This window comes from Parus major, chromosome 3 (assembly GCF_001522545.3).
Source record: "Parus major isolate Abel chromosome 3, Parus_major1.1, whole genome shotgun sequence".
NCBI classification, from domain to species: Eukaryota; Metazoa; Chordata; class Aves; order Passeriformes; family Paridae; genus Parus; species Parus major.
Window position 1 is genome coordinate 42,682,235 of NC_031770.1, and position 23,726 is coordinate 42,705,960.

At 38.0% G+C, this 23,726-nt stretch overlaps 1 protein-coding gene across 6 annotated transcripts in view; it reads left to right on the forward strand.

The window, feature by feature from the left end:
- Positions 1 to 23,726, forward strand: part of DISC1 (DISC1 scaffold protein) — a 190,910-nt gene that overhangs the window by 162,427 nt on the left and 4,757 nt on the right. For 5 of the 6 annotated variants that reach the window (XM_015622559.1, XM_015622557.2, XM_015622561.3 and 2 more), the window contains 3 exons: positions 4,223 to 4,466; positions 9,711 to 9,755; positions 17,810 to 17,927. In XM_015622559.1, coding sequence (XP_015478045.1) covers positions 4,223 to 4,466; positions 9,711 to 9,755; positions 17,810 to 17,927 — 407 coding nt within the window. Of the gene's footprint in view, positions 1 to 4,222; positions 4,467 to 7,839; positions 7,916 to 9,710; positions 9,756 to 17,809; positions 17,928 to 23,726 lie in introns of those variants that run through there. The other variant, XR_001520585.3, reaches the window with a different exon arrangement.

Sequence of the window (23,726 nt, forward strand, 5' to 3'; positions counted from 1 at the left end):
AAGCAACAGCATCTCATCAAGACATAGTATTGACCTCAGTGTGTTAAAAACCACTTGTAACAACTCACTTACTGAGGGGTATTCCTGAAAACTGTAAATTATGAGATTTAGAAGCAGTGGCATCTTCCTGTCTTGATTCCACTATGCTTTTGAGGAGATTTTGCAGAACTTTGGTTTGGTTTGGTTTTGATGATGTGGGTTTGGCTTTTTTTTTTGTTTGTCTTTTTGTTGTTTTGTTTGTTTGTTTGTTTGTTTGTTTGTGGGTTTTTTTGAGGTTTGGTTTTGTTTTGGGGGTTGTTTTTTTTTTAGAGAGTTTAAAATAAAATCTTTTGACTATTTTTACACAGGCATGTTTTCATTTAGACTACAATGTTCAGGAACTGAATGTGCCTTTTGTATGTATGCAGAGCCCTCAATAAAGAAAAGTCATGTTCTCATAGTTCCAGTTAGCACTAAAATAGCCTTAGAATAATGTAGTGCTGAAAGCCACAGAGAGCCCCCATAGATACCTCCCAGAATCTTGCCAAAAGGCAGAGGAGCAATGTTTTTTGGAGCTCAAAAGAGAGAGAATCCTTGCTGGTTATGTCTCTTGACATGAATTTCACCCAACATCACAAGTAGAGGGGAAATATCCTCTAGTTTCCTTTTACTCTGGTCATGTTTCCCATACAACTGCTTGAGCCTCAGTAAAGGCAACTGCAATTACAGTGTCAATTGCCACTTTATCATGAGAACTCAAGGATAAGCCTCTCTGTTCCACATCCATTTCCTCCTGTCCATAAACAGCCCTGTTTCTCTGACAGCCCTTTCATCATCATCAACTTGACCTAATGCAGGATTCTGTCTGCTGTGTCCTTTCGTGTTGCTGTGGATGTCTCAGCCATTCTTCAATTCAGCTTAGGCCTGCTCTTGTAGATTCTTTCTGCACAGTATCCTTGAGGTAAAACCTGTCCCAGCTATCCATGCAGCTGAAAAATTACTCATGTAGAGTCTTGCATCTCACTTACTTCACCATCAATTTCCCTGGCCCTTACTTGACAAAAGTAGCCTTTCACTACTCTCATTCATTCAAAATGAGCACTTCTGTCTTTTTTTCTATTTCACATTGGTTTTCTCCATTGACTCCTTCTGTTCTGTCTAATCAAAACTAACTACTATCTTCCAGTGCCAGGGCTGCTCACAGTCTTTAACTCCCTACTCAGTACTTTTTTTTTTTTTGAATAAGAAAAGACTGACTCTCCTCTGTAGATGTTAAGCCACATCAGTATCAATCACTTGCCCACTGTATTGTTATATTAGCATCTCTTACCTTTCTTACATGATTCCTTTGGGAAGGGATGGAGATCTTGGATATCTAAGGACATGTTTCATTGTCCTCCCACAAACCCTTAAAATGCTCATTCACTGTGATGCCTCTGTGTTCTTGGCACCACTTTGATTAATCACTTGTGTAACTAATTAAACTGTTGTACTGTAACTAACATGCCATGTCCAGTCCACTGTGTTTCTTTGAACATCCCCATCTGTATCCTAGCTCTTGCTGATTGTTTGAAAGATAAAAGTTGCTTTGAGAAAAGGCCATCACTGTAATGTGTTTGGTGTTTGTACAAAGCCTGGCACTCTGACTCTTGGCAGTTCAGAATCAGTAGGTGATTAAGGTATGTTTTGTGTCGCTGGGTCTATGTAAATGGCTGATGGATTGTGATTTGTTGTGGATTTCAGCAGATTGTTCCAGACACCTTCATTGAACTTGCCACATATGCCACTTTGATAGTAATATACAGGCAGGCATATAGCACCTAGAGGTGTTGATACATCATGAAATATTTATAAGTATGGGAATAATGTAAAACCTCATCCAGACTCGATCCATCATTTTGAAACATTTCATACCTGAAAAATCTCCCTGTGTTCAATACAGCCATCTATGGAGGCTTCACGGAGACTGCAATGAACTTTTAGTTGAACGTGAATACACCAAGCACTGAAATTCTATTTAATTTTAACAAAAGACATAAAAGCTAAAGTTTTTTGCGTGCTGGGGACAACATAATTTTTAATAATTATTTGGAATGTGTCTCTGTGTTAGCTACTTGCAGCTTCAAAGTAATTTTCGTTCCATAAGCATGTTTGAAAAATGCTTCAACACACTGAATTCCAAAATACAGACTAAAAGGTTGATATGTTGGACTTAAATCTGTTCAGAGTATCCCAGTGTATGTGCATTCACTGATTTTGGTTGAAAAGTTCAGCATAACATCTTAGCATCTTAGTTCAAGATGTATCAGAGTTTTACAGATACCGTGATAAAACAATGATGGCCTTCAAATAAAAGCTGTCTGTTAGCAGTAAATTCAGTAAATGCTATTACTAAAATGCGTTTAAAACCTAGACACAGACAAAACCACATTGACCAATGCACTGAGTCATGGCCAAATAACAGCAGCCCAGGCACCATTAAGCTGTACTGTTATACATGCTGTTCATCTTCCCCACTGAGAAATGCTGCATACATCACCATCTCTGCCCTAATTTTGTCAATAAAGCTCTTCATTAAATTAAATAGCCAAAACAAGTTATCCTTTGGAAATTCTGATTTAGCTCTCTAGAGTGTTTTTTGTTTTTTTTTTTTTTTAGCTTTTAATAATAAGCCATATATAGATGCAAACAAACATTTTCAAAAAGCAAATAAATGGGCTTATGTATGTCTGCAGGAAAATGTTTTGACTGTGTAACTATGATAATGTGATTGACAAGTAGAGAAACAGTGGGGGTTATTTTATTTTTCTGGCTTGGTAAGTGAAATGCTACCTGGATGGAACACAGACATGTAATCCAGTGAAGCATTTTTCCCTTTCTAATTAGTGATACTTTGAACTCCTTGGGGGAGACCAATTTGTGGACCCCATGCTGCATTATACCTTCAATAAACATATATACTGACTCTTAAGCACAGATCAAACAGCTCAGCTTCTGAAGCCTGATTTTGCTCTTAGTCTCAGTATATTGCTGTGTGATTTTTTACAGCTTGGCATCTTGTGGAGTTAAAAACATACTTGTGTTAGATTAATGAACTCATTGTGAGAAGTGCAGCTCCTTATTCCTTAATTTGGGATAAAAGATAAGCTGGTATTTAATTTTGTCAGAAAAGTTAAATTCAAATGGTTATTTTTCTTCTTTTAAGTCACTTATAATTTCTCACAATTACATAGTAAATGATATAATTTGAAAAAGAACAGTGAAAAAAATACTGTGGTTATTAGCATTGAAATCTGTCTGGAAGTGTGTATTGCCATGGGAAATAATTGCTTCTCAGTCCTATCCCAGGCTCTGCCACTGATCTACTATATTTTAGCAAGCAATCTGCTCATTTGGTTCCTTAGAGACAACACATATTAAATGGAGATGTGACCACATCACTTACAAACAGTGTGGTGTTAGTATTCAGTTCTCAAAATCTATCTGCACTTAGAATTCCCATTTATTTCAGGTGGAATAACTTTTGGATGATCTCAGGAGCACTACTTGTAATGTACATGTTTGAGAGATGATTAATGGATGTAAAGTTTATAGAAATTTTGTATTTTGAATTCTGTTTTTGTTTTGGTGGCCTAACAAAGTAGAAGGAAATTAAAGCACATTAGTAAGAGATAATGACAACACTCAAAATATGAGACTGAAAAGAGGAAGACTATTGTGGTTTAGTCTAATCTGATTCAGCAGTGCTGAAGTAAGCACATTTTAGTCTAGTAAGAAATTTAGTGTACCTGTTTTTCAAAACCTAGACCTGATTTAAATGCAGTTAGTAGTGTGATTGTTCGCACATGATCTTCTACGTCAAATTCAGGAAAGCCACACAGCTGCAGGATGCCAGGCCTGTGTATCTGATATTGTGAAGGAAACTCTGGTTATGCTGGCAAGACCCCTGAACCTGTGTCTGAACAGAGGGAAGTCTCCTGTAGCCAGTGTTTGCTCTACAGTTGGAAGCAACATCTTAACCCAAGGAGGTTTTTCTATCATCCACTTTGTAATAGGGCAATAATTTTACTGCTTTTCAGTTTGATATAACAGTGTTATCTCTGTGGGAGTATTTGAGGTACTGGTGGGTTTTTTGGTTGTTTTTATTTTTCTGTCTATAATAAGCAGTTACTCCAAGTGTTACTTGAAATAGCAACTATTCTCCCTGAACTGCAGTTTTATTTTCTTTTGGCTTTTATTTCAGCTGCGGGAGCCAGCTGCTCCAAAGAGTGTGGGAAGCTGACTTGGAGGCCTGTCAGCTGTTGATCCGAGGGTTTCATCTGAAAGAAGCCAGTTGCTGTGTTTTTGAGGAAGAAGAGAACCAAATGGATGAGATGGAGATGACTGCTGATGCCCCACCTGATTCTGAAAAAAGAAAAGAAGGTCACTTTCTGAAGGGCACAGAGTGGGGTGCTGTTTCCTGCCCCAAACACAGGGAGCTGAAAGAGGTATCTGAAATAGTCTGAAGCTGCATTTCAAGTAGTATTGCTGGTTTTCCTTTTGAGAGGAGGAGTTGAATCTTTATGATGGGTCAGCAGGGCAGGTTAAGTATGAACTTAACATCTAGCTTCTAATCTGGGACATGAGTAAAATAGCTTATTGGCTTCTAAGAAGTCCCTCAACCCTTTTTCCTTTTACCATCAGTATTTTTAAAATACAGAAATTATTCAGGCAATAAATGCAGAGTATACATCAGGATTTAAAGGAAGAACTATTAAGTATTTAACAAAAATTATCAGTTGTTCCTCATCTCACTGACAAGTTTCATTCTGAGTTGGTTCTGCTGACTTGTTAGCCTGGACCATTCTTAGCTGACATGAAGAGTGAGTTAGTTTTCCTCCCTTAGTGCAATGGTCAAAGCCTTCTGAGCTAAAAGATGCTAATAGGCTTACAGCATCCAACAATTATTGAAAGGAGGAAAAAATCATGTAGCTTAGAAAGCTTGACAAATTTATTTCAAGTTTTCGTGTTTTGATCTGAAATGTTATCCCTGCTTGAAAAATTAAGCAGTATCTGATAGTCTTTTAACTGTACTGTCTAGGTAAACAAGCTGTTAAAAAAGCTTCATCACCCAACAGCACCACTGTGACAAAAAGACCCTCCAACAGTAGTTGTTAGCTTTATTACCATAGAATTAAGTTGAGAAAAATTTAAATTATGCTTAATTGCATTTGATGTTAAGAGCCATTGAACTGTGCATTGCTCTGAAATCTGATGCCTAATTTTGCATTTATACTGGCTGAGTCTTAGTGGAAATCAGACCTGACTGTAAAATCTCTTGTTAGTAAAATTCTGGTTTTATGTTGGGCTTCAGTAGTCCTTGCAGTCTTTTCCCAGGGTAAAATACTGGCTTCACATAGAGAACATTTTTATTAGAAATGGTCAGCTTGGCTTTGATTCCACCCCATCACTGCCTTACTGTATTTTTTTATGAGTCTGCTGAAATAATATTGGTTGGTTATGAAATAACATAATATGTTGGTTATAGAAAGCTTTGCTCCAGTGTCAAAAGTGCTTAGAGGCTCTGGAGAGTTTGGGACTTTGTTTTGCTACTGTTTCTGTAGCACTCCTGATATTTGTGCTATAGTTTACCACCTGTTTCACCCCTGCAAGCCCAGATTGTTTCACTGGAAATCAACCTCACTATCCAAGAGTGACAGATGGGCAGCTGAAGTGAGGTGACTTCTGGCTGTGGAGAGATATGTGGGGCTTGAGGGATGGTTCTCCACATCTTGAATGGAGGAGGAAACTGTATTTGCAGTGAAAGGTAGTATCTAATCTTTTAGGAGAAGAGCCATAACAGATTATTCCCTAATGTCTCTTATTAGTTCATCACAAGGCAGAATATAAAAGCAAACTAAAAAACCTGACACAAATGAAAAAACCTGACACAAATCATGCTAACTTCTGGTTTTGAACATGTTGAAGTGCAAGAAAAAATCCATCTTGATTTGTGCATGGACTGGAAAAACAAACCGCTTCAGAAGCATTTAAATGCCCTGTTATATGGCAGTGTATTTTTTATTTGAAAATAATTCAATATAGAAAAATAGTGATGTGGTGCTTAGTCTCTCAATTTAGCCGTTTATAAGACTTCCATGGAAAATCTTATCCTTTGCCGTTAACAGGGAATCTTTTCATAGCCATTTATCAGCAAGTGATAAATTTCATTTAACAAGGCTGTGGTGCCCCTGTGAGAGGGGTAGCTTGCTGTGGTTGCCATGTTTCTGGAATGATTTTTCTGTTCAACTGTGTCACAACCTCTCTTCACCATCAGAGAATTTCTAGAGAACACCACTGGCCACTGAAGCAGAAGGAGAGAGTCATGTTCTTTGTACTTAGAGATTACTGAATTAATTACTTCAAGACAATATATGAAAGGCTGATAATAACATATGTGCATATATGCCTTGGGAATATTTCATCCCCAGGTGATTGATTTATTTTACAGTGGAATTCTATAAATGAAGCTCTTCAGTTATTTATTGTGTCATATAGAGCTAAGCACTAGTGCCAGGTGAATATTGGTTTTCTTGATGTGTACTATGAATAGTTTTCTTGCATATAACTGTATCTTACTCTATAGGTTTCCTTAGAAAGCAAAAAAAAAAAACCAAACAAAAATAAGTAAGAAACATAACAATAATAAGAAAGCAAAATAGATGAAAAAGCCCTTCTCATAGATCCTCAGATCCTCCTTTGCAGAGGGGCCATTTATCATTTTTAATTAAATATCCTCACTAAATCATAAAATATGATATGTTCTGGTACAAAAATATATAAGGTATAAATTCTTTGAAAGTTTGTTATTTTACTCTCATGTGCGCACAGGTTTATTAACTGTCAAGAGTTATTTTATAGTTTTCATAACTGTGTTTTCTGAGATGCTACTGATTTTTTTCCCCCAGTTTTTATGTGGTAGACTGACATCCCAAAATAATTCAGTAAATCAGGCTTCCTCTATAAAACTGACTGTTAACTAGGGATGAAAATCAGATGCATTGGCAGCTCAGCTTGTTGAAACATCATTAATGATGTTTTGGTGAAAACTAAATAAAGTGGGGCCAGCAAAAATCATCCTGTGAATTACTCTGACTTACTTAAATAAAATGTGCTTCTCTCAATTGAAATAGCTCATTAGGCTATAGCATTAAAAACACACGGGAGCAAAGTTGCAGACAATATTGCTACCCTCAGTCATGTGGAAGTCAGCTTGCCTAAAGTATTTGATAGAGATTCTTGAATTCTCATATAAGTGTGTATTTTCCAGCTGGTAGCTGTGTTGATGAAATCAGGGTGTCCCATCATTTCAGTTGTAGTTTGACTTTTTGTGACAATTTGGGCTTGATTTTCTTCTAAGTCTCCGAAGAATTAAAGATGGGTTTTAGTTTTCATCCCACAAATGTTCCATGCTTTTAAACTGAGTGAGGTGGAAATTGCAGTGATCATTACTACATGGTTGCATATGTGCATATCTGGGTGATTTCTAAAATATACAGTAACATTTCATTTCTCTTTAGACATTAATGCCTGCTTCTTCCACTCCTTATAATATCTTGCTTTGTTTTTTTGCTTCTCAATAATGTATGTGTAAGCAAACGCTTTTATAAAAGCTTTTAAAAACAGCAAAACCACCAGTGATAACTAATAAAGTTATTAATTTAGTTAAATAACTAAATAAATAACTAAACTGGGAGATTTGTGTGTGCTGGGACCTCCCTAACAGCAAGTAACCTGATGAACATGGGTATGTGTGCCCCTGCAGGCTTGAGTTCCTGACCTATCCTTTTTTCTTCTTCTGCTCTCTGGCTTGCTGTGCAGTGCTCCCTCTTAATCACTATGAAGGAAAGAAACACCTACTAGATTTCAAGAAAATTGAGGTGATTAAAGTTACAAGGTAAAATCCAAAATTCAGTAGTTTTAACTTCTGTTAGTCAGCATTTTTGGTAGTTGTCCCATCAGAATTGTTTGTAGTTAAATTCTCACTCTTTCATCACAAAACAAGTAGAGAACAGGGATAAGGATAAGGCCTGCTGTCTTTTCCTCTTCTTTACATATTTCAATTTGGCCAGCTGGGATGATGTTCTGGGGTTGGTTGAAGATCACTCTGGTGTTTGGAAAATGTTCTATAACTGTAAAGCATTCATGTGATTAAATTGTTAAAAGTTACTGAGGTCTAAATGATACCAAATGGGCCATCACAAAAATAATATTTAATGCAGTGTCTGCTATTAAGAAGAAGTTATTGCAGAACAAGACGCAACATTTTTCAGAATTTAGTGATAGCAAGCACCAAGAAAGCCTTTGTGAGCAGACTGTAACTGATTACTGTGCACTGGGATAGCCTGTGGTCCAGGAGGCAAACATGTAATGTGTAAAGGACAAAGCCTTTTGAAAGCTAAACAAACTGTGCATTCATTTGAGCTTTAATTAAACGCTGTATTTGTGGAGCTTAGAAAATAATTTGGAAATTTTGAATTTAATCTTAGTTTTAAATGTCAGCATTAAGCATTAGTGAAAGTCAGCATTTGTGTGTTCCTTGTATTGATCCAAGCTAAAAAAAGGATGTCAGTGGCAAGAGGCAGCTGGCTTGTACACAATGGTCAGATCCTCTGACTGAACAGCCACACATGGAGCTGTGCAGCACAGTGGCCCTCAGCTGCATCTGAGGTGGGGTGGAGTTCTGCTGGTAAAAATGCTAGCTCCTTAGGTAGGGATTGTAGCACCTCAGTAAGCTTAATGTTTACGTGTAATTTGGCAGTAAAAATACCATCAGAAAATTTATATTACAGGCAAGAAAAATTTAAACTTTTTTTCAGATTGCTGAAAATAGTATCCAGTAGCAATTGTGATTGTATGGCAGATTAATGATTTTGCTCATTTATTATGTGTATCTATATGTGAATTCTCATATAAGTGTGTATTTTCCAGCTGATAGCTGTGTTGATGAAATTAGGGTGTCCTGTCATTTCAGTTGTAGTTTGAGTTTTTGTGACTGGGCTTGATTTTCTTCTAAGCCTCTGAAGAATTAAAGATGGGTATCTGTGTATTTATGTGTGTGTGTCTGCATACCAAAGCAGTGTCCCTATCTCAGCTTATTATCAACAACACTGTTAGGCATGACCACTATTAATGATTTCCCAGTGATGCTAACATCAAATTTCTTTGCTCCTCAGCCAGTCAATGAAACTTTGGCTAATTTCATATAGACTTCGTAGATGAAGGAAATTTTGAAGGAAGAATTGACTATAGTTAGCATTTGTTAGCAATAGGAGCATTGATTTGGTCTCTTATTTCCCCTGCCCAAAATCATTTACAGGGTTCTTACAAAAAAAAAAAAAAAGTGTGTAGACTCTTGAATGGCATACAGATCTGCAAGAGCTTGATAGAAAAGTTTGTTTCAATCTATAGTTAGTCCTTCAGTTTTAAAGGCAGTATTCCTTGTGGGTTTTAAGTGAGAAGCCAAAGCAGGCTTTAATAAAATATATTCAAATATAGGTTTAAGCATTGGGTGGCTGCCACTGCCCCATTACAAATTCAATTGAAGTCTTTCATGCATGTGAAGAAAATTGATACAGTTGTTCAACTGACATAACTTTTTATTGTGCTATATGGTTTTTATAAGTTCCATTAAAATCATACTGTTTATATAGCATGTATCTACTATATACTTAATAATTTATCTCTAACAGGTTATGGAAGATATTTCATTTGGAACAGAGGGTCATTTATCTGAGGTAAGTGTTTCCTAGGCAGCATAAAGTGGTGATATTGTACAGACTTTTCTTTGTCTCAATTAGAACAAATGACACTTGTTTTTATAGTGCTACCTTTGCTTAAAAATTGCTAGACAGTGTGTGAGCACTTGGAAAAGCAACACAATCACAACTAGAGTAGGCCCATTCGTTTTTGTTTTTTTTTTTTTGTTTTTTTTTTATTGAAGGTAATGGTGTAATTGCTGAGTATTTCAGGGAGTTTATAGTTAAAACTTATGCTAGTATTTTTTGACACATGCCAACAACAGGATGAACACGCTGGGGAAAAGAAGTAATAATTAGCCAGCCCCACTGTAGCACTGTCATGATGCTTAGGAATGGAAAAAAATTGTGATGCTTAGCCTGTTTTCTTGTGTGCCACTAAAAATACCTTTGAATTTATTTTTGAAGTTTAAAAGCATACAAGCATACTGCAGCAGAATACATGGTAACAGGAATTTCATCTAAATTAAATCATTGGATGTTTGTAATTTTACACCATTTTCATTAAAAAAAGTCTCAGAACCTAGTCCATGTATTCAAGAAAGCTGGGATGATTGAGTAACATGAGATATATGGCCTATGAGAAAAACCTGCTTATATACAAAAATCTGTCTGCCTACAAACTAAAAGTTTAGGTAATATATGTGTAAGGAGAGCTGCCCTGGTTCTAAGAGCTGTGCTGTTTCAGTCTGGTCCATTTTTGTATCAGTATGCCTTGGGCTGCAACTTACATTGTAAGGAAATTCAGTATCCAAGCATTGTGTCCAGCCAGCAAATAAATTGCATGGAGAAGTATCACCCAGTTCCCCTTCCATAACAACATACCTGCTTCCTGTCAAGTACAACTGACAAGTGCTCCAAACCAGGCAAATATTCAATAAATAAATATTAAAATTTAGGGTAACTATTCACATGAGACATTTCTTTAGATTCCCACCAGTGAACTAAAGACTCTGGAGCAGCTGGAATGATCCAAGAAAGATAATCTAATTGCAGCACCAAGCTCAGATTGTTGACTTTGTGTTCAAGGAGTCTGGGACATGAGGGCACACCTAGGATTGACTGCTTGGCTGTGTGTGAATTCAGCATAAATAAAAACAGGAAGCCTTGAGAGTGAAGGTGAACTGTGCAGAAAATGCAAATAGCCTTTCTGATCAGTGAACTTTGCCGTGAATTATAGATAAACTGTGTGGCTGCTTGTGTCCATGCATGACATGAAATAGGGACAGGAAAACCCATGGGATAAAGGCAGCAGAAAGCCCTACTGCCATCAGGGCAAAATACTGAGCTCATAGGATAACAGGGCTGCCACTATAGAAGAGTACACCAAGAGCTTAATATCTTAAGAGTCCTCAGAAGTGGAGAGACTTTTGAAGTTTTGATGGAGAGGGACAAAAGTGTGTAAAGAGAATATAAAGCAATGATAGAAATAAAAGGAAAGGAAGCATGCTAGAAAGCCAGGCTCTACCACACTGCCACAGCTGGACTGATGAAGATTTGTAGAGTCCATAAAGCTCTGTGAAAGTGTCAGCAGCCTGTACCATGTCAAGGTTTTGCCTAAATGTATCTTTGGTGCTCTGGTCCCCTGATTTGTGCTGGTCAGTCTCCCCCATTGCCTGCAGGAGAACACCCAGTTAGTCATTCCTGATTGTTGCATCTTACTGACTTGGGAGCAGAGATGGGAATGAAGAATCCTAGGAACCACCTGTAAATGAAACCCAGCTATACTGACGCCTTGCACAGCAGGGTGTGGACACAGGAAAACAGTTTGGTACTTTGTTTCTTTTTCCAAGTCCTGACCCACTGTGAATTTTTATTGGTTAGTCAGTAAATAGCCTCATCCTCCCGCAGCAGGAGCTGGAATTGTCCCAGTGTAATTAAATGAGCCAGTGCAGTAGTGTGCTCTCATTTTAGAAAGTCTGCAATTAGGGAAGATCTTCAGTCTACTAGGGATGAGAATAGGAAGACTGCTGTCAGGCCACAGCAGGGTGCTGGAAGGCAGTGAAAAACTCTATTCCTGCAGAGATGCTTTTCCAGGGCCACTCCTCTGTAGCTGTAATGGAAGATACACAAAGGGAGGACTTGCCAACGTCAGACTGTAATTCTGATGAGTCATTTAACACTCCCATGTGGAGAAGGGAGGGGGATCAGTGCAAACAAAGGGAGTGTGGGAAAAGCGTGTGATAGTGGGAATGAGATCGGTCACAGCTGGCTGGAAGGCTTTATGCCTAAATTGTTGCATATGAGAAAGTGGGGAATGTGTTGTCGTGCTGGAGTCTCCTAAATATATATAACCAGGCTGATGGAACGAGCAAACAGTCTGTAAGTGGAAGGTGATAAGAGCAAAAGCAATTGGGAAACAACTTTGATCCCTCTTCTGAGAAAAGTTAGATAGCTAGCTCCACGAAAGAAAGGCTCAGCTAAGCAAAATCAGGGAAGCAACAGGACATTTTCTGTGGGACAAACTGTAGAAGGAATCAGCAAATATTCTTTGGTAGTGTCCAGAAGACACCAGGTTTATAGTACAGCTGCATCTTCTTTTGGTGCAGAAAAGTGCAAACACAATCACAGACTACGTGTCTGTGTCAGCAGTTTCCTAGTGGCTCAAAAATTTTGACAAGGAAAGGAAAAAAGTGTTAGTAAGAATGAGCCTAGAAGGGTACGTCACTGTCTAAGTGTGAAGCAGCAAGACTCCTGAGCACACTAAGCTACATGAAACAGAAGATGTGAAATGGCAAGAGAGTTCAGGGATAAGCTGGATGCAAGGTAAAAGAAAACGTGTGTCTTCTAACAAGAAAATTGAATGAGAAAACAAATGAGATCAGAATTTTTTTCCTTCTTTATTCTCTCTGCTTTTGGTCTTTTTAAAGATTATAAGCTATGTCCACTTATGTAGTGCTCCTAGGATGCACTACAAGCTAGTAAGAGGCAAATGCAGTAAAAGATCCAAAGGCAAATGAGATGTACTCAAGTCAGGCTAGACTGACGTAATTTCTCCTGAGCACATTGGAGCCAAGAAAAACAATCTCCAAACCATTAACAAGCTCCTTTGAAAACTCCTAGCGGAAGCTTGAAGTCCCAGCAAATCAGTAAAGGCAGACTTTATGTTTGCCTTTAAAAAGGAGGTAGGCCAGGAGTTTATGTGCCAGTCAACAGAATTTCAATTAGGATTAGAGTTCCAAATGGTCTTGATAGATTGAAAGAATAGTCAGAAATCAATAAGAAGGGATATGTTGAAAGACAGGTGCAAATTACATTTGAGGGAGAGTAGGATTTATGTATACAAATGATAAATAGCAGCTAAGTTGACAATACTGCAGAAAAAGAATCTAGGTTTCTAGTGGGCTACAAATATAGTGGGACTCATTACCTTCATTGTATTGGAAGAAAGGGCAAATGTCGTTTGCAGCCTCATTACTGGGAATGTCACTTGTAGGACAGAAATAATTATGGTGCTTAGCTGAGAATGCCAAAGCCTCCAGAGGACTGTGGCTCTAGTCTGGACACCTTCCTCTATAGAAGACAGGAACATGATGAAGCAAAGAAGGAAAGGAATGGAAATAAAAGGTTTCAAGATCCTAGTCTGGTTGAAAGTCAAAGTCTTCAACCGCATAAAACATAGTGATATATAGGAGAACTATTAGTTATTGTTATGTGGCACGTAAGGGTAAAACAGAATGTAACCATCTTGGTTTGTAGCCAGAAGAAAACCTGCTCACTGCAAGGGTCCTTTAGCCCTGGAGCAGTCTGTACCCTGCAGTCAGAACCACCAGATCCCATGTCAGCTGCTAAGAGCCACGAGGACAGTCACAGCTTGGTCACACTGCAAGTCGCTGAGCAGGCTCTGGTGGTCCCTGGATGCTTCCTGGACAGCCTTGACATGGTGGTGTTGGTCATGAGTAACATGCATTGTCCTCAGTGGCCTTCCTCATCTACAACAGGACAATGCCCAGGACAGTGCACACGGGGCAGGAAATCTGGGATGCAGAGCAGGAACAAATTCTTCTGTTTCTTCCTTCCCTGCTCTGTGGTCACCTCACGGCCATGCAGCTCATTTATCTCAGGGTATGTGCACTTCAGTCACTGCATGTGACTGAAGCATCTGCTCAAGCAGGACAAATATGGATGGTTGCATCTTGTTTCTAGTAATTGTCTGAGATATGTCATGGCCTAGCATTCTGGAGTTTCAAGTGCCAATTGCCTTTAACTACTGCAAGGGTCGAGGGTAAACATGCAGTACTTCTGCCATGTGTAGATCACTGTTCTAAACCTTGTGCCATAATGTGAAGTATCTGCCAGCAAAGACAAGTTTTTGTAGTTGTTATTTATGTTACTTTGAATTCTTTTTATTATTATGAGAGATTGTTTAGTGCAGGTGAAAGAAATCTGGCTTTGCAGAAGGTGTTCTAAAGTTTCTATTTTATTTGGATTATGATATTGTTGCTTGGAAGTAAGGCAATACCCTTTTACAAAGGGTATTCCTCTGTAGGAAGAATGAATTTTAAGGATATATCTGGGAATTCTCCTTCTCAGCACAACCACCAAAGACTCTAATATAGACTCTAATCCAAAGTAGAATTAAATTAATCTAGCTACTACAATACCAATTCTTCTATATAAAATTACTAAGCTACATGGAAGAGCATAGGAGGTGTTTGCACTGGAAAAGCCGATCAAACATTTTCTTCAAGTAATGCTGTTAAGGATTATTGCTCATAGGTGGCTATAATTACCTGTAAAAGGGTAAAACAAAATGCAGAAGATGAAAGTGAAAGCCATTCCCTCCACTCTTGATGCAATATGTGGATGTTACAGCAGTGCATTGGCTGGAACGTTGTCTGTTTTTGCCATTTCTTGCATCAGACTTTCATATCTTTGGGAAAGAATGAGAATTTCTGCTTTGTTTGAGAAGCCAGAAGAATTGTGCCTTAAATCACAGCCATATTTGTGCTGTTTTCACCTGCTTAAGGATTTAGAGGGGGAAAAAATCCCAGCCAGCTACATTCCCTGTTCACAGAAAAATCCATAAAGCAATATTGCATTTCAGCTCTCTCCTGAATCCTGCAATCTCTCCCAGCTGCTTCCTAAAAATGCCACTAGAGCAAAAATAACCAAAGTCTTCAGGCTTACAGTATCTTGTAGCATTGACATAACCTACAAGCTTGGATTAGTTGTATTTTATGAATAAGTTGAGCTTGAGGCAGAGTCCACTTTCCTCTCAGAGATATTGCTGATCAGTGTAAAGTGCCACTTTCCAACCGTGAGCTGTTCTGAATAGTTTGTGTATCACTGACAGGGGTTTTCCTGCCTACATAGACAAATGTCAAATAGAAATGCTACCAATGATGTTACCAGGCATGAAAAGCACTAAGAGAAATCTTTTCTATCTACTTCTCTGGGCTACCAAACCTTTTTTAAATGAGGGCCTGGAGGCAGAAGCTGTGGAATTGGTTGAATATTTAGAATTATTGTTGTATATTTTTGAGAGCACTGTATGTTTCTTCCGTTTCCATATTTATTTATTTATATAATTTCTGTGACATTACAATTTATATGATGGTTCTCTTACATTTTTCACATGACACCTGCAAGTAAATTCCTGGGAGTTAATGCTTGTCTAAGGTGTAGGAGGAACTTCTCATTTCAACTAAAAAGGCAGCTGGGTTATGTAGGTGCAGAAATAGTTCATTCATACACTATCATGGCTGTAATAAAGAGAAATTAAGCTGCATTATTAGGATTAAAAGACTAATTAAATATAACCTCAGTCTTACAGAGCTATTTTGGTTATTCTGAAGTGCAACCATAGCCGTTTAGATTTAATTGGTTTAGAAGTGTTTAAAGACCTAAACAAGTTTGATTTGACCTTTACACTCTCTGATTTCCCCGCCTTCCCATATTGTTGTTACAATTGGTTACATCTGTCTAATATTTATTGTTACTTTACCTTAATTTCCAAAGTAAACAGGATTTTATTATATTTTTAGACAGTGCATTATGTACCCAAAATATGATCATTCAGGAAGAATACCTCACGTTTTTTCATATGTGGAGCTTTCTCTATGTGGTCATAATTCTAGATGTGCTTTCAGAGTACTTGTTTGGATTTTTTCAATTTACTGATTTTTTTCTAGCCTGAGCCCTAAATTCTCTTGGACAATTGTCATCTGTTCTTGCATGCATGTCACAGAATGATTACCTAAGAGCTTTCTGCTGATACAAATGCCCTGGGTTGTCCCACTCCATTACAGCACATGGAGTCCTGCTGGTGTGCTGAATAATAATTTAGTAGCTGGATGGAAGACTTTTTCCTCATCTTCTGTCACTTGTCTTCAGAAAAAGGCATTCCTAGTTGCTGCAAGGAGAATGTTTCTTTTCTCCTCCCATGTTCTTTAAAAACAATGGGGTTTTTTCATATCCGTACATTCTGTGGAGTGCTGCTGTAGGTTCTCAGGCTTGGTTGTGCCTGGAAGTGGTATCTCTGGTCTGTGCACAGAGCCAAGGACTCAGCCATTGTGCTCCTCTGTGTCTGAGCTGCAGGGGTTTGCAACACAACCTCTTAACCAACCTCATCCAGGGGCTGAGCTGCAGCTGGTCCCAGTGGGAGCTGCTGGATAGCCAAGTCCGGGAACGGCCCGTGGAAAGCAGAAAGGTGAAGCTCTGTGCCATAACAGAGGATGTGGCAGCAAGCAGAGCTCTTCTGGCATTCCACTCCATGTATGCAATGTACTGTGTGATGCAAAGTGAAAGGACAGCACACAACTGGGATCTGGTAAACATGTTCTCCAAAACTCAAATTGTCTCACAACGAGCAGCGTTCCAAAAAGCACTAGTGTGATTTCTTTGGAAGGCCTTTGACTGAAGGTTTGATTTCTCTTAAGCAACCGCTGATGTCTTATAGCAACAGAGGACCCCAAGTACTTTTTTCTTTGAGGAGAAAAATTTTCTGCAGCTAGTATATGGCCACATTAGAAGCTGGCTTTATTAATGAGTGGCACAGACTAGGTCTAGTGATTGTCTAGCAACAATCAAGTTTTCTGGATTCCAGCTGATAAATTACTCTTTTTTTTTTTTTTTTTTCACATGATTCCAGCAGAAGTTCATCCTGGCACCATAATCTTTTTTTTACAAATAACCCCTGTCATTACTGTAGACAACACTATGGTGCCATGGGAGGGAGAGGAAAGGCTTGTCTCAGAGCTGCACAAATTGATTGATTTTTTTTCCCCTCTATTCTCATATTTGCTGCTTATTTGGGTCATTTCTCAAAGTACTACTCAATGCAAAATATAAAAAATAGCAGTTATCCTTGTGCAATGTATCTGGAAAAACTTATGAAAAGGACTTTGAAACTGGTTTAAAATACTCAATTTAAAATAGAAAAAGTATTTTCCTGTGTAAGTTCTAAGTAGAGAAGTATTATTTTTGAAAATTTAGTCTTGTTTAATGATAACTCAGTAAAAAAAGTAGTTTCATCTTGTAATCTCAAAGACTTTGATGCATTTTCTTTGATTGCTTGAGCAAAGTTCCTAAGTACTCTAGCCAGATTTTTCTTCAAAAATATAAGTACATTTTATGTGTATAAGAGTTACCAAAATGTTGCTGCTTGAAATATTTACATGACCTAAAAGTGTAAATCATATTTACATGAACAATTCATAATTTGGGTACCTTAATGGGTGGTTAGCATGAGACTTCCCTCCCCTGCTGTGATGAGACAACAGGGGAGAAGGAGAGCAGTACAGGGTAGTTGTCTTCACACCCCTTTAATCATCTGCTGAAAGTGAGATTGTGACTCTTCTGCTGGGAAGACTGAGACCACAAGCTCATTCCATTTCATATTAATCATCAATTTATTATATAGAGCTTTTTGTCTCTCTAATGGGAATTTGCTTTTAGGCAATGTCTTTGCACTGCAAAGTATCATATCCCCTTACTAATATTTTATTTTCCCTTTAATTTGATGCAAATTTGATGTAGAAAAGTGCATTCAGCAGCAAACATGCTCTCTTTTATTTTTCAACTTTCTGTAGGAGTTCTTCATATTTTCTGCAGAGTTGGGAGAAAAATGTGAAGCAATAAGTGAGAAATTGGTGCATCTGGAAGATCAATTGCAAAGTTCCGCCTGCAGAGTTGATGAAGGAGTTATTCATATCCTTTTCGCTATAGCTATAGATACATATCAATCTGGGTGAGTATGCACATCAGATACTTGCCTTTCAGGCTCACATGGAATGCTGGTTCTTAGTGTAGGTTAGCTGCATTAAGAATGGGAGAAATCATTGTCTTGCTGACATGGGCGTTTTTGTGTAGTAAGTTTTCCTATAGTGCATTTTAACTGTGGTCTGATCCAGCTTTGATTGATTTAAATAGAAGTTAGTTCTTTGTAAATTAAGATTGGGCACTGCAAAGCCTTTATTTTGCTGTTAAAATCCTTTTGCTTGTAATGTTCATATAATTAAATATGTAGTGCACCAAAAGCTGCATGGGTACGAGTGTCTGTGCACCTGCATTTCCCAACACGATTTAACTGAATTAGATGCTACTTTATGTATGACTCAGACTTTGTGTATTGTCACCTGTAGTTTGGGGATTTTTCTTTTAAAAAATAATGGGCAACAGATGCATCGTGTGGCATCCTACACATTTTAATCTGCCTCTAACACTCCAATAGAAGTAACCAGTTGAGATATTGTCTTATGCATACTTACCGCTTTCTGTGCTTTATTTGTCAGTTTTTCTGAAGATTGCTTAACCTTTATGAGGAATTCCTTGGCTATTTCTCAAAATTTAGGAACACAAAGTTTTATTTCATTTGTAACTTTCATAGGAAAAACTTTCCCATAAGAAAGTTATAGGAATATAGTTATAATAAAAGAAATTTTGTTCTTCTAAAAAAGAGTAAAGAAAGTAAGGACCAGTGAAGCTGAGGAAGATGAGAGTACTGAGCTTGTTAAGTTTTAGTAGAGAAGAGATGGCAGTCGAGAGGATCATGAAGAAAAATAAATATATTCAAGGTGCAGAGATTAGCAGAGGAACCCTTGGAGACATCTGAAGGTGACTAGGGGTGACAATGGTGTAGAAAGGATTCACTTCCTGCTAAGAGAAGGTGGACAGTCCTGTAGAGGATAGTTTAGAGAAAAGAGAATAAATAGTGTGTGGAAATAGCACTGTGTTTTAAGTAATTAGGCATCTATGGCAAGTCATTGCAAAATACAGAAAGATTATGCAACATTCTTTTTATTATATTTGCAGTGTTCGTGCTTGGTTGCAGTTGTGTTTCCCCAATGCATTCTTTTCAGAGCTGTATGGATGTGTGTGTGTGTGTGCACAGCATCCAATTCCTTTCTCCCTTACATATATTTACTCTCAAACAAGCTTTCTCAGTGGCCTTTATAGATGAACACTGAGGGTTGTAGTTACATGTTCTTTGCAGGGGACTTAAGTTAATATTCAAACTGAACAGTCACATCTGATCATAGTTATACTTTACTAGGTAAGGTGAAATAAGCTGGAAAACTGCATTTTTGGTTCCAGAAGATAATACACTACATATGTGCGAAATAGTAGTGTTTCTTACATTCTATGGAGCGTGCCTATTTCTTCACAGCTGTTGAGACTGCAAGAGTTAGTAAAAAAATAAAATTAGTAATTGGAAATTTCAGGAGAGTTGTAGATTAGTCTCATTTTAAGCCACAGTTTTCTGATAGAGATCTGACTTCCTCTATCAGTGAAATTCAACACATGTTATCTAAATACAGAAATGCACAGTGTGTGATATCCTGGTCTTAGCAAGACCATCAGTCACAAAATAAGAAACCATGTTTAAAACATAGGGATGTACAAAGAAGCAGTTCAGCAATTCAGCTACCCCTCATTAACATTCAGTTGCTATTTCAGAGGTAGTCCAGGTCAATGTGCATAAAATGTTACCATCTGGTACATGTAATCACTGTGCTGTACTTCAAAAAGGAATTAGGAAAATAGCTACCAGAGTGCCACAGACCTGTAGATTGTTTTGGTTTTTTTTATATAAAGACTGTGCAGTGCCTATAAAATTAGCTTTCACTCATTGGTAACTTGCCTGTATTGCAGGAACTAGCACTAAGATAAGAGACAACAATTAGCCTCGGCAGAAGAATTTATTTAATAGATGAATCTGTTGTTGTAATTTATTTGATCTTAGATAAAACAATTTCCTAACACAGATACTGGGCAATCATGCAGTCTTACATTAAAAATCTGTAGAACTCCTGAGAGCAGGAGCTTAAAGACCTGAAATAGTAATGGAAGCAGGATAAATTTTTCCAAGTCCATTCACTGGTTATTTTCATCCTTCCCATATTCCTCCCAAAAAACTGCTTTACACATAAATGTTACAAAATATATTAGGTCAAATATCTAACTGGGGGCTGCACAGATATAAATTAGTCCTGTGGTCTGATTATTAAAAGACTTCCAAAGACTCCACTGAGAAAAATAAATTCCTGCTGCTCTTGAGCCATTTGCCAATGTTTAGTGTGTGTCATAGCTTTGATTAATAATTAAGTTCGTATTAGAAGAAAAAACCCAGATGTCATTGTTTTTCATTCTATGTTTTGATGGCATAGCACACTTAAATCAACCACGCTGCTCATTGTAAGTGCCAGCACAACCTGAACAAAGGAGAAATCCAGCGATATGTCTTGGCCCTGAGTATAGGCACAGACCCACTTGCAATTCTAATTTATTGTTGAAATTTTTCACAAAAACCACTAAACTGCCCTTCTATATAAAAAGCATCAAACAATAGGGGCCTGAGACTGGATGTTAGAGTTCTCTGTAGCACTATGACATATTTGCTAAATTCTATGTAGTATAACCAAATAAACCTACAAAATAGTCAATTATGGTTGATCATTAATGAGTGTATGAAAACAGTCCACATCATTAATTGGGAAAACCAAAAGATGAGAGGTGACTCGTTCTGGTGTCTGCAGAGCTGATGAGAGGTGTTACTTTCCTGACAGTCAAGGCCTGGAATTACCACTAAAATTAAATGGAGTCTATATTGCAATTTCACAGTCATTTTTTGTTCTTAATTAGTAGTTACATTTTGATAGACAATTTGAATGCATGTAATAGTTCCTCTTGGTGGAAATGCTTTGTTGGAAGAAAACATGTGGTATTATTACAAAAACAATCTTCTTTCCTTGCCCTAAAATGGGCATTTTAATCAGTTATTTTGAAAGCGGGATTTTGTGCCTAAACATCCATTAAATGTTGCAGGTCACTTTGCTAACCCTTCACCTTTATCCTGCAGCAGGCTCCCATACAAGTCTTGCTTTACACCAGAGCAGGTTTTCAAGAGATTCATGTAAAACTGAGCCCTGGCTGTAGCTCAGTGAGGAGTCTCACTCTGGGTGAACCTGTAAGAGATTTTGGGATCCTCCAAGTGTTAGAGGTGGCAATGGCACTCTCTTCGATTTTATTTTAGATGACAGGAGGGTGAGCCCTTCCCTCTGTGTGTCACACAGAGAACACAGTTCTACTTTTATAGTTTATGCTGTGATAGAGTCAGTGTATTTCCACTCAGGTGCTGCAACTTCTTTGCCTTCTATTTTCTGCTGGAACAAGCAATTTGAAAGTAGCTGATATTCAGACCACTGAAGGGTTCCATTTTTCAATATGGAGCAGTCATTCTGTTGCAGTTTTTTTTGTTCAGTAGTTTTTTGGGCAAGTATTCTGGGTTTTGCATGGCAGGGGTACTATCTTATTTTTTAGAAATAACATTCATGAATGTGAAGGAGGGAAACAGTAATCAAGGGGGTGATTGAGAAAATTTTAATTGGTTGCACTACTGCAAATACGCCTGTATTTTGTGAGGAGAAGTGATGGATTTCCAAAAGCCATTTTTCTCTCTTACTGTGACACCCCACAGGTCTCACAGAAACAGCAGGGACTTGCTTAGTGTCTTTCCCTTACTCCCAAGAGTGCTCTTCAAAAAGGCCAAAACCCTAGTCATTCAAAAGACTTACTGAATTGTCTTGGCTCTTCACTGGTCCTTTGGCATTTAGCACACGCAGTCAAAGAACTGTTTAATTGGAAGTGACCTTTTGAAAATCATCTGGTCCAACTCCCTGCTCAAGCAGGGTCACCTAGAGAAAGTTGTCCAGGATGTTTTGTCCAATCCAATTTTGAATATCCCCAAGGATGGGCACTCCACAACCTGATAGTGCAATGTAGTCCAGTGTTTGACCACCTTTAAACAAACAGAATGTTTTAGTGAATTCTGATTCAATTTCCTAGTTTGGAATTTCTCCCTGTTACTTCTTGTTCTGTCAGTGAACAAGAAAAAAGAAGAGTCTGGCTCCCTCTTCTTCATTCCTGACTTTCAGCTGTTTATACCAGTGGTAGTATCCTGCAAGCCTTCTTTTCTTCAAGTTGAGGAGTCCCAGCTCTTTCAGCATCTCCTCATGTGATGGATACTCAAGTCCATTAAACCAGACTTGTGCTGGAGTCATTCCAATAAATCATTCTCTTTTATTGTGGAACCCACAACATCCAGATGGGACCTTAGCAGTGCTGGTTAGGGGGAAGGATCATCTCCCTCTGCCAGCTGGCCATGTTTTTGTTAATCCAGCCTGGGAGGCTGTGGGGCACCTTTGCCCCAAGACACATTGCTGGTGCATGTGCAGTTTACTGTCCACCATGACCTCAAGGTCCTTTTCTGCAGAACTTCTTTGCAGCTGGCTTAGCCCCTCCATGGGTGCTGGTGCCTGGGCTTGGGAGTGACACTTGCAGTTAGGTGGTGGGACATTGAGCTGAGCTTCTGTCTGCAGCCACTGTTTGGCTTTTGGAAGCAAGCAGAATAGTTAACCAGGTTAAAAACAAGAAAAGACCCAACCAAAAACTTCTTTCTGATTATTTCTGTTCTTCAAAAGCTAATTTCTTCTTCATTGCATTACTTAGATACATGTAATTGCATCAAACAATGCTGTTACTTTCCAAAATCCCATTGGCCCTTAGAGCAATTGTCCTTCATATGTCTTTTATTTTATAATATGTACTCTTCGTTTCTAACCTTTCCTATAGGAAGGCAACTGATTGATAGTATCTACTTTTTGTCTCTTTTCCCTAAACATCTGGGCTGAGAGATCAGAAGCTGCATTTGAACAAAATGATCCCATTTTTTCCAAAACTTAAGTGTCTCTACAGTAATTTGATCTGCTTTTTATCTGCTTGCAAATTGTGGGCTCTGAGACGATGCTCAATTTTTCAAAGAGACAAAGTCAAATAGGTGAAAATCTTCCAGCAAGACGATGTTCAACCTGCAGCATTGTTGAATATGGGTTGCATTTTTGCAGCATTTTGTGAATATGTGTTATACTTGTTCCCAAGTACTTTAATTTACTGCTTATTTGACATTGTGGAGATTTTTTTCAGTTTTCAGAGGTAGACAGCAGAACCAGAAAATATTCCTAGTTGGAACTTGTTTTAACTCCTTCCTTGGATAATGGCTCAATATCTGCAGCACTGGGTAGACAATTTAAACATGAAGGACACATTTGCATGTGGACCCATGCAAAACTGTTTATTTGTATTTTTAAAATGGGTGAAGCTGTTTATCCAGATAGAACCTGTGTGTTAGAGATGATAGAAATTCCATACTCAGCCATATACCAATATATTTGTCTTAGCCATAAAGGCTCATTTACTTGTCTACATACGATTGTGGTGTTATTTATGAGGTTATTGGAACTTGCTATACTTAGACTATGCAGTCATCTTTTTTTTTGTTGCTCCATCTTTCTGTTGGTTAACAGTTGTTTTTTTTTCCTGTCTTCCTCATTATCTTCTATCCTTTAAGATTTCTCATCCACTGTCACTGAAACATTTCAATTTTGCTTTTTCTCTCTACCTGAAAGGTATTTTGTAGTTGCCTGGAATATTACAAGTAACAGCATGTAG